Source organism: Acanthopagrus latus, chromosome 21 (genome assembly GCF_904848185.1).
Source record: "Acanthopagrus latus isolate v.2019 chromosome 21, fAcaLat1.1, whole genome shotgun sequence".
NCBI lineage: Eukaryota > Metazoa > Chordata > Actinopteri > Spariformes > Sparidae > Acanthopagrus > Acanthopagrus latus.
This window is the reverse complement of record NC_051059.1, coordinates 16,339,596-16,355,279: the sequence shown is the minus strand read 5'-3', so window position 1 is coordinate 16,355,279 and position 15,684 is coordinate 16,339,596. Positions and strand designations below refer to the sequence as shown.

The 15,684-nt window shown below is 41.0% G+C and overlaps 1 protein-coding gene across 2 annotated transcripts; it reads left to right on the top strand.

Moving 5' to 3' along the window:
- The first annotated feature begins 10,775 nt into the window (after window positions 1-10,775).
- Window positions 10,776-15,684, top strand: myl13 (myosin, light chain 13). 2 transcript variants are annotated; one of them, XM_037084098.1, is made up of 6 exons: window positions 10,776-10,859; window positions 11,799-12,041; window positions 14,370-14,397; window positions 14,776-14,925; window positions 15,012-15,185; window positions 15,273-15,684. In XM_037084098.1, exons 2-6 carry the CDS (start codon window positions 11,934-11,936, stop codon window positions 15,377-15,379), a joined length of 567 nt encoding a protein of 188 aa, XP_036939993.1. In that variant the 5' UTR covers window positions 10,776-10,859; window positions 11,799-11,933; the 3' UTR covers window positions 15,380-15,684. The 2 variants fall into 2 exon arrangements, with proteins under 2 accessions (XP_036939993.1, XP_036939994.1); XM_037084099.1 differs by having other exon boundaries at window positions 10,789-10,859; window positions 11,889-12,041.

Here is a 15,684-nt window from a genome sequence, read left to right as displayed (position 1 = left end):
TAAAATGATGTTGTCATTTTCCTCGAGCAAGCTTGGCAGGCCGCCCTCCTGGCTGCAGGGTCACTCAATAGCGAGACCATTTGTAGGTGCCCTGCCACTTTTTGTGCATTTATATCAGTTGAATGATTGGAGTCCAATGTCAGTGTCTGTAAAACTGCTCTAAGGGGAAAGTGAGAAAACTGTAGTTATCCAGAAAGTTGGACACATGTTCACCCCGGAAATAAAGGCTGCAAGAGAGAACAGATCCCACATTGTCTTATCATTGCATTTCCATTCCATTAACTGGCGTTTCATTTCCATCCAATGGGCTCTCTCTATTAATTTTCTTTATTTACTCATTTTAAGGTAAGTGACATATTCATTGAGGAGGGAGAAGCAATATACATTAATGCACACGAAAATATCTACATGAATCTCGGACATTGAAACCCTATACCTGTGAGACACATTTCTCAAAAGTCCAGTAAAAAAAAAAAAACTAAAAAAAAACATCATAAATTCAAAGCACATGAGGAGACATGATGGCTTTCATATGTGCACAGGTTTTTGCACTATCCTTATGGTTTCATGTGGCAAGCACGACTCCCAATGTGAGATTTCTATTTATACATTCAGCTTGATCTCTTCCACATGTATGTTGTTACAATGTTATAATGTTTTCACCCATACTATCACCTATTCTCACAGTGTTGAAAAACTGCACTTGCGTATTTAATCTGCATGTGAATAAGTTACAAGCAGAAAAACACAGTTGATGGCTGAAGATTTTATCATGTTGATGGAACTGAAAAATTTCACATAACCCTGCTGCATCCCCCGAAAAAGCGCTTGGGATTGGAACTGGAATGACTTCTTCCCCGTCGCTTCCTTTTTTCCTTTGCCTCAAAACAATTGGTGATATCTCGGACAAGAATCTATTTCCAGTTGGATCAGGGTCAGCTCATCCTCTCTGAAGCGACTCTTGTTGTGTTGACAGCTCACCCACTCAGGTCCCCCTAAGGTATACCCCAGAAATAGATTAAAGGAACAAAACTGGTCAGAGAAACTTTGTCCCTGACATCTTGATCACAAGCACACACTGCGGAGTGGAGGGTGTTTCATTGTCATTCACATTGAGGCCATTTTGGTCAAATGTATGCGCCCCAAACATAAGGCAGTGTGAGTTAACTGATGACATTCCCTGACCTCCCTTCTATATTATCAGTAGGTCCCTGACACATTGTGTTGACCTGAAACTGACACAAATACCTGTAGGTTTTTTTTCTCCCCCACTTGGAGTTTGGAAGCCAGAAATGCAAGCCACCCACTGTAGTTAAATGTCACATTTTGTTATCGTCAACCTTATAAAAAGCCAAACAAGGCTCCACGCAAAGGATGCTCAGTAAGAATCTGACTCACTGTAGATATCAAGCAAGGGCCCAATCCCAGCACACCCCTTGGACCTACCCTCGGTTTAGTGTGGCTACATCAAGGGGTCGGGCATCTTGTTTCTTGTTAGGACAGAGGTGTTGGGTAAAGTGTTGGGGCTATTTGGTCCATTTCAGAGGCATGATTCAAACTGAGAGTTATGAGAACTATCTATTGTTTCAATGTATTTGGGTCTTTTACTTTATATCAAGCATGAAACAATTTCTAGTACTGCTTGTTTTGCAAATTTTCTCAGTGGTTATCTAGCAAGCTAACGATGGTTAGGTACCGGTTCTCTAATATTAACTTATCGTCACCCTTTAATTACCTGACAGGCGATTGTTAAAATGACACATCAATATCATTGTTACCAAAACAACATAGCCACATGGCCATTGCAGCGTAACAGCAAAACACACTCTGCTCGTATGCTCAAAATTTGGTTATGCCAAGAAAACCTTTTTGGTTGAAGTTTTGGCATGAAATCGAGTTGATGGTGGGACTGAGAAGGACTCTCGGTTAGGGTTAGGGTTAGGGGTTAGAAATAAACATCAAGGTCCTACAGCAAGAGGGTTAGAGACCTTTCTGTGCGGTGTTGCAACTGTTCTCCGCAGTTTGCAGACCCCACATCCGCTCAGAAAGAGCTAGGGTTAAAACGGTCCCTTTATGTCAGCCTAGTGATGAACTGGTAATTTATCCAGGGTACTTCTCCTGCCACTCGCCCAGTGTCAGCTGAGATTAGCTCGAGCCCTCCGTGACAGGTGATTAGCTGTGACATCCAGCTACAGCCTGGTGAAACCAGTACATTATGTTATCTTTGTGATGATTCTTCACTAATGTTTCATGATTCATAAAAAATGATACCTTTCACGTCTTGCTTCATAGGTACTTGTACATGAAGTGTTTTTGCCCATTTCCTCCACCTAGCGGCCAGGTAATGAAACAGTGTTTTTTTTAAATTTTATGACCTGATCGATAGCAAATTGCACACGTCCGTGACTTTCTATCTCCATCAGACAAATGAGGACATCGTGATCATACCAGGATTGCCACAGTTATGCAAGACAACTCACCAAAGCTGTCTGGTCAAATTTGTTTACACAGACGACACTGATGACTACTGATGATGTATGAGGCTTTGGGAGGGTTGTCCCATTTCATAGGAGAGTTCACCCTCTAACTATACTCTGTTCTGAGGGGCAAGGAGGCACTCGAAAGCAGAGGGTAGATGTAAAAACTGGAAGTGGGATTGGGCCCAATTGTTCTGAAATGAACAATTACATTAAAACTCAAAATACAGAAAGCAGCGAAAACAGCCGCAGCACACAGACACAAAGTACAAAATGTGTTGTAATGTTTGACAGTCAACAATGTCCAACAGTGTCCAACAAATTCCTAAGTAACCACAGTGTTTTGCAATACGACAGTGTTGGTAGAGCAAAAATGCAGATACACAAACAAAGCTGGGGGAGAGTGTAACTCATGTAAAAGTCAAGCAAGCGGGAAAAAAAGAGTGTGGCTGACAAGCAGTCTCACCTCATGGTCCATTTAGCAGCTGTTCTTGAGCTCTCAGTCATGTCACACTGCCTTCATCATTTTGACAATGTTCATCAAACACTTTCTTGTCTATTTTGGCTTAAAATTTCAGGTTTAAAGGTCACAGCAGTTGGTAAAAAAAAAAGTGTCTTGAGGTAATTTAGTGTTCTGAAACTTTGGAGGCCCGACTAGGAATATCAGTCAGCTACAGTTTCCATGGTCAAGAATGAGCTTTCATGGCCTTTTAATTAAATTTTTTTTTTACCCATTGTATGTATTGGACTGCTGAGCAAAGTTGCATAACAAACATGAAAAGAACATTGAGCTAGGTGTTCTGACACTTTTTGGACAATAAATCAATTGTGCATTTCAATGAAAAGAAAAGTTGGTGCTTTGATCGACGCCAGTGAAGAATTAAATTAGAACTTTTTTGGGGTGAGTCCAGTTGATCTCAGATCTCCAGGTATTCATTAATCCATCAAAGGTCCTGAGGCAGCATGAATTATGTACAGCTGGTCCTGCACATCCTGCAGGTGTTAGGGTGAGGTTATATTTTAGGACCCAAATGCCCCCCCTCACACACACACACACACACACACACACACACATAGAGGCAGTGGGGAGGTGAGAGGGCTGCTTGTGATGCTGTTCGTGGACTGTGGAGCTCACCACCAAGTGCATTTTCAGAAAAAACAAACACTTATCAATAGTGACTTGGTGGTTAATACTGTTGAAGCAAGGGCGTTCTGGTCACTGGCTGCTGTGGAGAGACTGCCTGCCCACTGCTCTACTGAATGGCCACATGAGGATCAATTCAACATGTATGTCTTGTGTCTCTTCCAATAGAAAAGGGCAGTAGGGGACATGGAAGAAAGTGGCAGAACAGGGAGAATGGGGTTTAAATCAACTGAACGTGATGCGTCATCAATCAAATGTGATGATACTTTAATACAAGGTTATATTGGAGGTGTCAGAATGATCAATTGCGGTTGCATCCAAATGTGCAAATGACCTCAACAATATTTGACGGGAAAAGATCCAGGAAAGAAAATGTGGATAAGGTAAGATAAGTGTAGAATCAAGTATGAATTAAAAAGAAGATTTACTTTTGAGTTTTCGGTCCAAGGTAGTTACCCTGTGACCAAAGGAGGGTGCTGTGGCTCAGCTGCTGGCTCAATAGTTGGTGACAGCACAGATGCAGACGGGTTGCAATTTTGGCTTGTAGACTGTCAGCCTGCATCTGAATAAGTAATGCTCCAGCCCATTCATGGCTTGAGCTACCACTGAGGCATTCGAGAACATGCTGCCAGTATTTTTATGTCTCTGTTTGAGTTTTATAAAACTTCGGAAAATTTCTGCTTTTAATTCAGTTAAAACCTTACAGATGATGGGTATTTCACAAGATGATTTTTAGAGTCTTTATGTCCAAATGTGAAGACTTCTTAGCAACTGTGGACAGATTTTTCTGTGATTTTGCCTTATATAGTCAAAATTTACACATGGCTGGTATTTTGATGGCAACATTAGTAGACATAATATATTTAAAATGACTACTTTTAGGCTGATAAATAAAGATATACCACAATCTATTATAAGCGATGCGCTCAAGGGTTGCAATTGCTCAGTCGACTATCTTATAACTTTATGGAGAATAAAAATATGAAAATTACAAACTAGTGAAGATTGCATGAGCCACTTTTTTAAAGCTTCGTTACAGCCCAGTCACTAGTTCAGACTGTAATCTTTCTTGTATGGACTTAATATATGTTGACATTTGAGGTGTTTAATTGATTGTGAAAGAATGGTTCCTAATTGTGTTTTGGGTCACTACTAGAGGAGATTTAGATGTATAAGTGCAAAAAACTGTTTTCTCAGTTTTCTCATACTACCCCTGCTGTCTGACACATTCAAACCTCTAGCTTGTGTCTCTTTAAGGCCACCCTCTCAAACACCCAATCTGCACCCAATTGGTCAGCTCACACATGCCTGAGCCAGCACTACTAACAACAACAACAGAGCAGCTTTGCTAAATCAATTCTTGCATATCGAACTTGCCACCTGGAAGAAACTATGCAAATGTGTGACATGGTGATGTGGCATGATGTCACAACATCACAGAATTAAAGGCGGGGCTGCTGAAAAGGTGTATCAGGTGCAGCGCTTTCCGTGGGAGAGGGGAGCTTCTGTTGGTGGCCTTTTTAACTTTCAAGATCTTTTACATGCACAAGACAGCGTATATACAAAAGGGAAGGAAAAAGCAGAAGAAGCACAAGAGGTCTCCTGTAAAAGGTCAGGTTAAAACTGCAGTCAGTTTTATGTTGTCCTTTTGCAACTCTCACACACAAACAGGAACAGCATAAAGTTGTTTATCAAGGCCGAAATGTTTGATAGAAAAACGTTTTTAATGGCGATCCTGCTGCGTGTCCCTAAAATAACAGCGTTTATATGGTCTTTACTAAATACAAATTTCTGCCAAACAACATGGCAGCAGTCTATGTTGGAGTGAGGCCTGTATAGACTGGCACTCTCACTGCCTCTACACACTGAACTGGATACCACATAAGGTCCCGGTCGGACAGGGGACAGATTAATTACATGCTTGCTAACTTCACTGACCGCCTTGATAATGAACACGTCACATCGAGCAGGAATCCAGCTGGTGTATTAACCACCTTATTTGTGTTAGCATTGGCTTGGACACACTTTATCCTGAGAGCTGGTAAATGATCACTGTGTCCCTGTAGCTCTGGAGCCATAGGGGAGTTTCAGGCTGTTAATGCAGTAATAGAGCACAGCATGCACTTACATACTGCAATTTAAAGCAATCCAAATATAAATAAAAGGGTTGCTGCAAGATAGGTAATCGCTACCATTTTCAAATTGATTGACAGATCTGTTGATACATGGAGAAAAGGTTATATAATATCACCTCTAAGATATTAGCCTCTTCTGATGCTTAAGATGCTTGGTTCAAGTCAGAGCTAGAGGAAAACAGAGGTAAACAATACCCATTTTTTATGAAACACACAAAATGGCAATTAGATGACGCACATTTTTTAATCATGTATTTGAATTTATATTAGTTGTACGTGTTTTGTTTTGAACAACTGGATATTTTTTCGCATATTGCACTGCAAGATCTCATGTTTATTTGATTTTAAATTGGTATTCAACTGATGCATCAACGATGCTTCTCACATAGTGTGATGGCTGATCACTTCTAATGGACCAAAACGAAAGCTAGGACTGTTTCTGTGTTTGAATAATTGTTGAAAAAGGCAGTCTTGTAATCTACGTCATCACATGTAAATGGAACTTGTATTACATAATGTAAAATATGTCCACTCACAGAATTGTGACCTTTGAATTATACTAACATGCTTTTATGTCAAATAAGAAAAACTCTGTTACCCCAAATTAAAGTCCACATGCGCAAATAGATTTAGCATTGAACACTTAACATAATTTTCACATGAATAATGCATTAAAGCATTGGAGTTAAATCAGAGTTCATATTCAACATTAAAGGAGCAGCGTGTAGGAGTCAGTGGCATCTAGAAGTGAGGATGTAGATTGTTGTCAATTTAACAAAACTCTACTCAAGTCAGTTGTCAGAATTAATGCTGGCTCTTGTCAAAACACTCTGCTCATGGTCTGCTTTGCTTTAGACACAATGTACAGTCGGTTGGGGCGAGGAAAGGAGTTTTGGCTTAAAACGATGGTGCATTCAGGATGTTTGAGAGGCAAGGGGGAAAAAAGAGGTACAACATATATGTGGTGGGGTGCCAGTGTGCTAAAAAGGGCACTGTCGCAGCATTTTTTCAATCATTGTAAGATCTCAATTAAAAACACCCAGATTTGTCGGCACAAGCATGGCTGCAGATGTCCAAACTTCTAGTCACAAACACAAGACTTGAAATTAGTCAGAGAATCTGGTCCCTCGTCAAATATATCCAGTGGTTTCAAACTTACAAATATTAAAGTGCAGACTGTCGCCGCAGGCATGGCAGCCTTGTCACCTGAAACTCCACGATCCCCGGGAAATCAAGTTATAAATATGTAACGTGAGGGCGAATTACATGTTTTGTGGGGATGTCAACACGATACATGGCCTATGACATTGCTCATGACAAATCTGCAAATATTTCATCATGGCAACTGGGCAGCTCTTCTAACCCTCCATTAAGGCTGCATATAAATTAGAATAAATGAAATTCCCTCTCTAGAGCCGATGTTTGATTTGTCTTTTGTGGGCAACTGCAGAAACCTGGTGGGGCAACATGGTGGACACCGTGGAAGAGGGCCGCCGCTCAGTCTTTAGATATAAAGGGCTCATTCTAAGATAACAACATAACAGTTTTTAGTGTCAGGGGACACCAATGAAAACATTATTATGACTATTATATTCCATTTCTTCCAACAGATCCCCATAAATCCTTCACACTGGACCTAAAACTATTGAATGAGTGATTTAACCTGAACCTTTTCCTGTCAGGGGCAGCTGTATCTCCTTGAGCAAGATACTGAACCCCACATTGCTCATCAGTGAGGGCCCTGCGACGAGCTGGCGACTTGTCCAGGGAGTACTCTGCCCTTCCCCTGAGACAAGGCTGGGATTGGCTCCAGGCCACTGCAGTCAATTTTTTTGATTGCTTCACTTTTAACATCATCGTACCTCTTCTTTGTGAAAGTAGGGTTTTCTGTAACATCTATAACTGGATTTCACACGTGGCCACCATTACAGCACAGCAGGGGGACATATATCACCTCACAGTACGATAGTGACACATCGTTACTGATTTGAACTCCTTGGTGTTTCATCTTTCAGCTGCAGATCTCCTCTTGATGAGCAAAAAGTAATATTGTTTCAGCTGCCAATCTGAATTGCACTGCCACTTTGATTATTCAACCCTCCTTTCGTTTAGGTTGTTAAAGTAGCGTACAGCAGAGGCTACAGCTGCACTGAAGGTCGTCCAATTGGTCCAAGTAGCAAGTAGCATTGTAGTCAAATTGGAGGCTTTCCAGGGCACATGCCAGCGGGACAACAGACTAACTCCAAAATAGCAAACTGCACAGGTCTTGGATGTTTTAAGAGCTCCAGTCTATGCGGCTGGTCATGTTGTGAATTGTTGCTGCGGCGTGTCAATGGCAATCACCTGGCGGGATGTGGAAGGGGGCTGGCGCTGGCCTCTACGCAGGGCTGAATCCATTTATACTCGGACTGACACACACAGTTTCCGTCTGTGTCTCTATGTAGGTTAGCTCCAGCCAAACGCTGACAACTCTGGTCATGTGCTGTTTGAAAATAATGAGGAACAAACTGCAGCCGTGACTTATTATTTCTCCAGCACACACTAATCTGGTGATTATTTTATGCTCTGCTGTCCCATCCCTTCTAGGCAACAGTGAGCCTGGGCAAGAGGAGCAGAGCGAGCCCAATTATTTCTTTCGTTCTTTCTGTGCGTATTTCTCTTAATTACAATTAATGCATGAGATTCTCTTGATTCCTGGACATGGTTTAGGTGTGCTCTGTAGTCAAATCTGCTGTTATAAATTAAAGTCAGCTAAGATCATAAACAGGCCATGCTATGTTTTGTTTTTGCAAATTACTACTGACAGGTCATAATGATGATCTCGGTTCAAAGTTCATTATTATCCCCATGAATGATGATTGAAGTTCATAATGACGTGTGTTTGACTTGGTGTTAGTCATGCGTGACAACTGAGTTATCAACTCTGAGTAAATCATCCTGTGCAGGCTCAAGTTATTGGTTTTGGCAATTGCCCATTCTATTCGCTGACTTAAACCAGTTAAATCTCAAAACTCCTTTGAAATTATCTGGATTTTAAAGGGCAAATGGATGACACAAGAGGGAGGTGTGTGGCGCAGCACTGAAAGCTCAACAGGCGATGGCGACAACGGATTCATCCAAACTGGGCATTTGCCACCACCGGCCTTGATTGGTCACTTTTGTCACATGAGATGGGGTGGGACGCCAAACTTGAAATACAAGCTCAGAGCAGCTGTCAAGTAACATCTGTCAGTGCGAAGGCAAAGGGATGTAGTGAAGTCTGTGCGGTTACAGATGATCTGTAGAGAGAAAGAAATAGTTTATTCAATCAAAATTAACGGTGATATATACAAGAAGGACCTCGTATTATTATTAGCTTTTGATGAGCGCCAGACACTCAAGTTTATCTTGGTGTGCTCTCTTAGTTTGCAAACATTTATTCCTTTTTGGGGGGGGCTTTCACTTGGATGAGTTGTATTATATTGTTTATATGCCAAGAGATACAATTTCAAAATAGATGGCAGCTCCCAGAGCCCACGAATCAAAATGTCCTTTTCGATCCATGCTGGATTGTACCTCACGCTCCAGCCCCCACACTGTCAGCCTTTAACTACAGTATCTGTCAAACAAACCTTTTAAGTCATGCAGGACGGCTGTCGACCAACTGACTCAGGCCTTGGTAACACTAAGAGACTCCCACGTGGAGACTCGGGTTGGTTGGCAACAGGGGTTGGTAGGCTCAAGGCTCTTCTCCGGTAGTTTGAATGTCACAGACACTAACATGTGACATCTGGATATTTGCTTTTTTGACATGCACTCATCAGCTATGTGAAAAATATCTGTAAGTCACCCGCTGTCATTGGTGGAGGTAACATAACAGAATGAATTGCAATACGTTCGTCAGGTTATCTCATCCAGTGTTTTTTGTCCTTATTTTGCCTTGGTATTCTTGTATGCACCTGCTGATCCAAAGATGTGCAGAAGTTGAACTCAGTTATATAGCGCTATATACCATAGGCAACTGGACATTTTTCAATTTCACGAAGACCTTTCACTTCCAAGTCTGAGAGGCTTCTTGAGTTCTGAAGTAACTGAAGGGGAGTTGAAGGCTTTTTGTTAAGGACACATGTGAATTCTAACTTTCAGCCGTCGACCCGACCGGCCTACATGAGGGTTGCTAAGGCTAGGTGAACGCAGGTGTGAATGGTTGTTAAGCTGTCTGGGAAGAAAACTCAGTACTGCATTGTAGGTGGGTGATAAGTGATGTCACAGGCCACCTCCTCTGTTCAACGGCGGTCATTCCAGTTTGACGTAGACGGATTCTTTTATTCCTCTTTCAAACCATCTGTCTTTTCCGGGCAATGATGTTTACATTGCTGTCCTCAGAGGAAACTTACATCTGAGGGAGAAAAGTAATTTCTTTGAAGTCGTGCAGGATGATGGGCGCTGTCTTTACCACCAAAGACAGTCTGCCTGAAGTGACCCAGACAGAAATAAGGTTTGCAGATGTATGGAAATGGAAATTGTTATTCTTATGTTTAGTCTCGTCAGTTGACTTCCTTGATCGATCAAATGTCTGGTTGTTGTTTTTTTTTTTTTTTTTTTAATGTTTTCATTTGAATGCATATTTTATATTTAACAAGTTAACGCACCTAATGCATGAATCAACTCATTTTATATAGAGATCTTTCTAGCTGAGACCTAACCTTTCATTGCAGCTGGTTAGAACTTTCTGACACATGGTACGCCATGAGTGAAAGTGTGCCCAATAATCCCAGTCACCCCTACATATCATGTTTCATTGTTACCCCCCACCCCCCACCCCCAAAGCACTTGGGATGCTTAGTCTAGACTTAGACATTCTTTGATTAATTGCAAGAATATTCAGTTCAAGATATTTTTAGTTTATTTGTGACACAGCCTCACACAGACGTTATGAATCACACAAACACTCAAATAAAAACACAACAACAGCAAGGATAAAAAGCTATAAGTGAAAGTGAAACTAAACAAAAATGTATTGAAACACCAGGACAGCTGCCCCGTATTAATTTGCCTCTATCATCTTGTGCCCAAAGAAGTCTTTTTGGTTTATAGATGGAAGCATCTCAGATGTGATCTCATGTGAGTGTGAGCTTTTTATAGCTTTTATAGGGACAGGATAGAGTGTGGATGCAGTGTAACACTTGTGATTGTAATGTTATTGTAAAAGGGCATTTAGAAAGCCTTTGAAATGATCTTTGTCACTGAACTATGACTTGATATTAGTGTCAAACGTGACCTGTGGGCAGTGCTCAATTCTTAATTGTTCTGCAAAGTAACTGAATGTCACGCGTGTGATGTGTATTTTTCAAACAATGCAATCACCAGAAACATCAACCCGGCTGCCAGTCTGTCCGCGAACTCTGTCTCCATCCGAGTGCGAATGCCAGCTTCATAAAATGGCACTTAGTGTCATATCGGATTACTTTTCTTGACTTCTGTGTTCCCTGACGCTCTCAGAGAGGCTTGTTCACACGCAACTGCCCCAGGCGGACACAACAAACTGTGAATCCTTGTTTGAGGTGGATTTAACTTTAATTCCCCGCAAATCCATCTGATCGGACCAAATAAACCACAAAGGCTTGTCCCTGCACATTGTGTGCCCTACACTGTGAATTATGTTGTCTCACTGGTTGCAATTTGAATACTAATCAAGGGGTAATTGCTGGGCATTCATCACAGCTTTGTGCCATTGTAATTCAAACAATTTTACCCTCCTCTTGTCCTGCAATCATCATTTTCTTCCTCCCCTCCTCTCTAATAACCACGGCACTTCACTGAACAAGGTCAGCAGTGCAAGATAAAGAAGATTACACAAGGTCACATTTGTGTTGGTAGAAATAGCCTGGTTAGCAGAAGGTTCCAGGCCCGGGATCTCATCCAATATAGTTTTGCATCATTTGCATCACACACGCACACACACACACACACACACACACACACGTACACACACAACACCCTTTGTCTTAAATAGAAGCACAAAGGCATATCCTTTTATAGTCTTCCCCCTATTGTTGGCAGTGTGGTTGAGCATGGAAAGGGGGGTGGAGATGGCACCTGGGGACAGCGGATAAAGGGACCCAGCCTCTAATGGGACCCCTCCACCCGCAGTGTGCTGTGTCAATCCTCCCCATTGTTTCCTGAGAGCTTCTAGCGATGGCCCCGAAGAAGAAGGAAGAGCCCAAACCTGCAGCAGCACCGGCCCCCAAACCCCCGGAGCCCGAGCGCCCCAAGACCCCGGAGTTTGACCCCACATCAGTGACGGTAAAACGCAACAAAGACAACAATGACAATGAGAAATGTATACTCTAATAATAATAATAATAATAATAATAATAATAATAATAATGATAATAATGATAATAATGGCAAAAAACAGAGACTATTATTTCATGTAAATTCACAGTCATTTTCTTTTTCGAATTATATTTAAATTCAGTGTAAAGGGTTACATTTAATGCAAAGTCTTTCTATCATGTTGAGTCAATGTGTCTGTATCAATAAACTACACTGTAAAATCTGACAAAATGATCTCACTTAAGAAAAAAAAAGGAGGAATAGGATTACCTCAAAATTAAAGTAGTAGACTAACTTATACACCTTAAATTTTAAAGTCTAATTGCTTTTTCTAAGGTAATCAGTTTCCTCACCTTTTTTTTTTACAAAGTAAAAACAACTTGTAAAATGTACATTGTAGATGTGTGACTTATTACAGGAAACAGGTAAAACAATATGAAATCATTACTTTTATGTGGAAGTTTCTTATTGCTCTATATGTAATAATTGAATATACACATACACTGTGAATTCTCAGATGATGAACTTACTTAAAGAATTCGGTCAAACAGATTATTTCAGTAAGTGGACTTATAATTCTTCAGTTTGTTTGTTGAATAGTTGACTTTGTAATCAGTTTATTGACTTTTTTTTTAGTAAAGTTAACTTTAATGATTTACAGTTTATGTTTCAGTAAAAGTTGACACTAATTAGAATCAAAAAGTTTTTTAAAAAGTTATTTAAATTGTTCATATAGAGATAGTTTTAGGCAATTAGATTTTTTTGAGTGCAGAGAAACTGTAAATTGGCTGATGAACACAGATTCAAGTGTTTTAAGCTTTGAAAAAAAAAAGAAAAAAATTGCTGGAGCAAGTACAGATAGCTTTGTGTTTAAATCGTTAGCTTACTGGCATTTGTATTTATTATTACTAATAAATTCAATGGTTAGAAGCCAAGCTTGTATTCAAAGAGCATCAGAGACCCCATGTGACCTAAACCTGGCAGTGCAAGCTAAACAGGACTGTACAGCCAGTTGAATGGGTTATGGATATACTGTCATTTTGTTTAAAGCTTATACTTATTTTGGCTTTTTATTAAACTTGCAAACACGTATTACAAAATGTGTCCTACGGTCAGGGCGAGGCTCAGAACTAGCTGATACCAGACGTCATGGAAAGCTCTTCTGCTGACTTGGCCCCTTCTCAATGGATAAATGTTTTCCTGGTTGAGTGAGCCGCCGCCATGCTACAATGGAGCGCGGTTAAAGCCACAAAATATGATTTTCATTATGTCTGCGAATAGCAGACCACCCGCGCCATTCCTCCGAGGCTAAAGGGGTGGAAAAACCGGTAGGAAGAAAAACATAGATAATTATATCCATCGCCATCCATCTTTAAACATGCTTAGATAAGTGTTTGGATAATATTTTTACAAAGCTTCTTGGAGGGGCCGGGGTTTGCAGATATCCAGACATCAGACAGAAACTGGGGCCACTGTCTGACAGCAGTCCAAAATATACATGTAGTATAAATAGGCAACATTTGTGGATGGATGGATAATCCAACGATGATTTAAATATAGACCTAGAATAACACATTAAATTGGTATACAGATTGTGAAACTGAGTTGTCAGTCAGATTCAGTAGTTGCTTTAACACTTATCTCCTTGTCTGGTGAAAAGTCTATACATGAAGGGCCTTAGCCTCTATGTCATTTATGAAATATGCAGTCACATAAATATGATGTGTTGACCTTTCATAAAGCAAAGTGTTCATAAAAAGCGAGAAAAGAAAAATACATTCATTTGTCTCTCAACAAATGGTGAATTAGCAGCATTTGTTCCACATCAGTGCATCTCACTAAATTCAAATACAGGGCTTTATTTAACCTTCTCATAATCTGCAATTTGTTGTGCATTTTTTTTTTTTTTAAAAAACAACCGAATGATCACTGGGTTGTTTCCTGAATTCCAGACTCTGTTGAAATTGAATGTGAAAACCTGGTGGTGTTTATAGTCCCTCAAGATTGTTTGCCACATATTATGTCTAAAAATAACTTCAGATGAAGCTGACAGTAGCAGACAATAGGCATACTGTAAAACGAGGGTGTTAGACCCAAGGTCACTGGTAAACAATGCACTGTGGTCGCAGCAGATGCAGACCGAAACTTGACCCGTAGGAATGGCACGATAACGATGGTGGCAAAGTCAGGGGTCATTCCAAACAGGTCATTCTCTATTTTTTTTTAATCAGCTGCCTTGTGAAATGTACAATGAATGACCAGCAGCATCTCACCGCCTTGTTTGTGTCTCTGCAGCTGGAATTCACCCCAGAGCAACTTGAGGGTAAGGTTGTCACCACAGTTGTCCTTTGTGTTGCATGGACTAACAGCTATTTATAGAGGGAATGAATGGTTTGTGTGATCGAGCTCTCCATTCATGTGCAAGCGATGGTCGGCAACAGCTGATGATTCAACAGCTCAGGGATATTACAGTAAACAAATCCATCTAGGTCCATCCCTTTGAAAGGAGACAAAGGCACATGTCACTCAAGAGACGGGTCAAAACTCCGTGAGGGAGCACTTTTATCCAAGAGATGCCATTATACGTCACTAATTTGCAGCATCTGCCAGGATGGTTCCTCAAAGATAGCATGCCACCCTGGATCGCAATGATCTGAACAGCAGTCAAAAAAGAATAACCTGGTCGGCTCTTTGTTCACAGACTTCAAAGACGCTTTCCAGCTGTTTGATAGGACACCAGCCAACGAGATGAAAATCACTTACGCCCAGTGTGGGGATCTGATCAGGGCTTTGGGTCAGAATCCTACCCAGGCAGAGATCATGCATGTCCTTGGAAAGCCAAAAGCTGAGGGTGAGCAATTTGCACAAACAATTTGCCGAATGATTGCACAGTCAGAGTGCAATGAAAACCATTAATACTGTTCTCATTTTCCACAGAAATGCAGACCAAGATGCTTGACTTTGACCAGTTTCTGCCAATACACCAGCACATTTGCAAGGCCAAAGACCGTGGAACATTTGAGGACTTTGTGGAGGGTCTGAGGGTTTTCGACAAGGAGGGAAACGGCACAGTCATGGGAGCTGAGCTCAGGCACGTTCTGGCGACACTGGGTAAGTGGAGCAGTCCTGCTGAAAACTGATCTTGTAAAGCTGTCACCAAGCATTCTGAGTTGACCGCGCTTCTGGCGTCTTTCACAGGTGAGAAGCTGAGGGAGGACGAGGTGGAGCAGCTAATGCAGAACCAGGAGGATGCCAATGGATGCATAAATTATGAAGCTTTTGTAAAGTACATCATGGCATCCTAAATGGATAACTCATTGTCATTTTGGTGCTACATCACTCTGCATCATGAAATCAGTATGAGCCAGTAACAAGGTAGTTTGACCACCTTCCTCGAAAACCATGACCCTGAATCGTTGACTGCAGAAGGTCTTTATGTTTCTGTAAATCCCATCTTGTATATTTCTCATTTCCATGCATCTCAGATGGATCTACAACTCATTAGCATTTCACCTTGTTTTTCTACGACTGCATGTGTTGATGCTGAGGACAAGTACATGCCACCGCTGTTCATATTGCAGATCATGGTGAATAAATGAATCAAATTTGA

Excerpts from the sequence above, each read along its gene's own strand:
- myl13 (XM_037084098.1), top strand. The coding sequence starts at position 11,934 with ATGGCCCCGAAGAAGAAGGAAGAGCCCAAACCTGCAGCAGCACCGGCC. Across the intron at positions 12,042-14,369 it reads TTGACCCCACATCAGTGACG|CTGGAATTCACCCCAGAGCA; the intron begins GTAAAACGCAAC and ends GTGTCTCTGCAG. Across the intron at positions 15,186-15,272 it reads GCACGTTCTGGCGACACTGG|GTGAGAAGCTGAGGGAGGAC; the intron begins GTAAGTGGAGCA and ends CGTCTTTCACAG.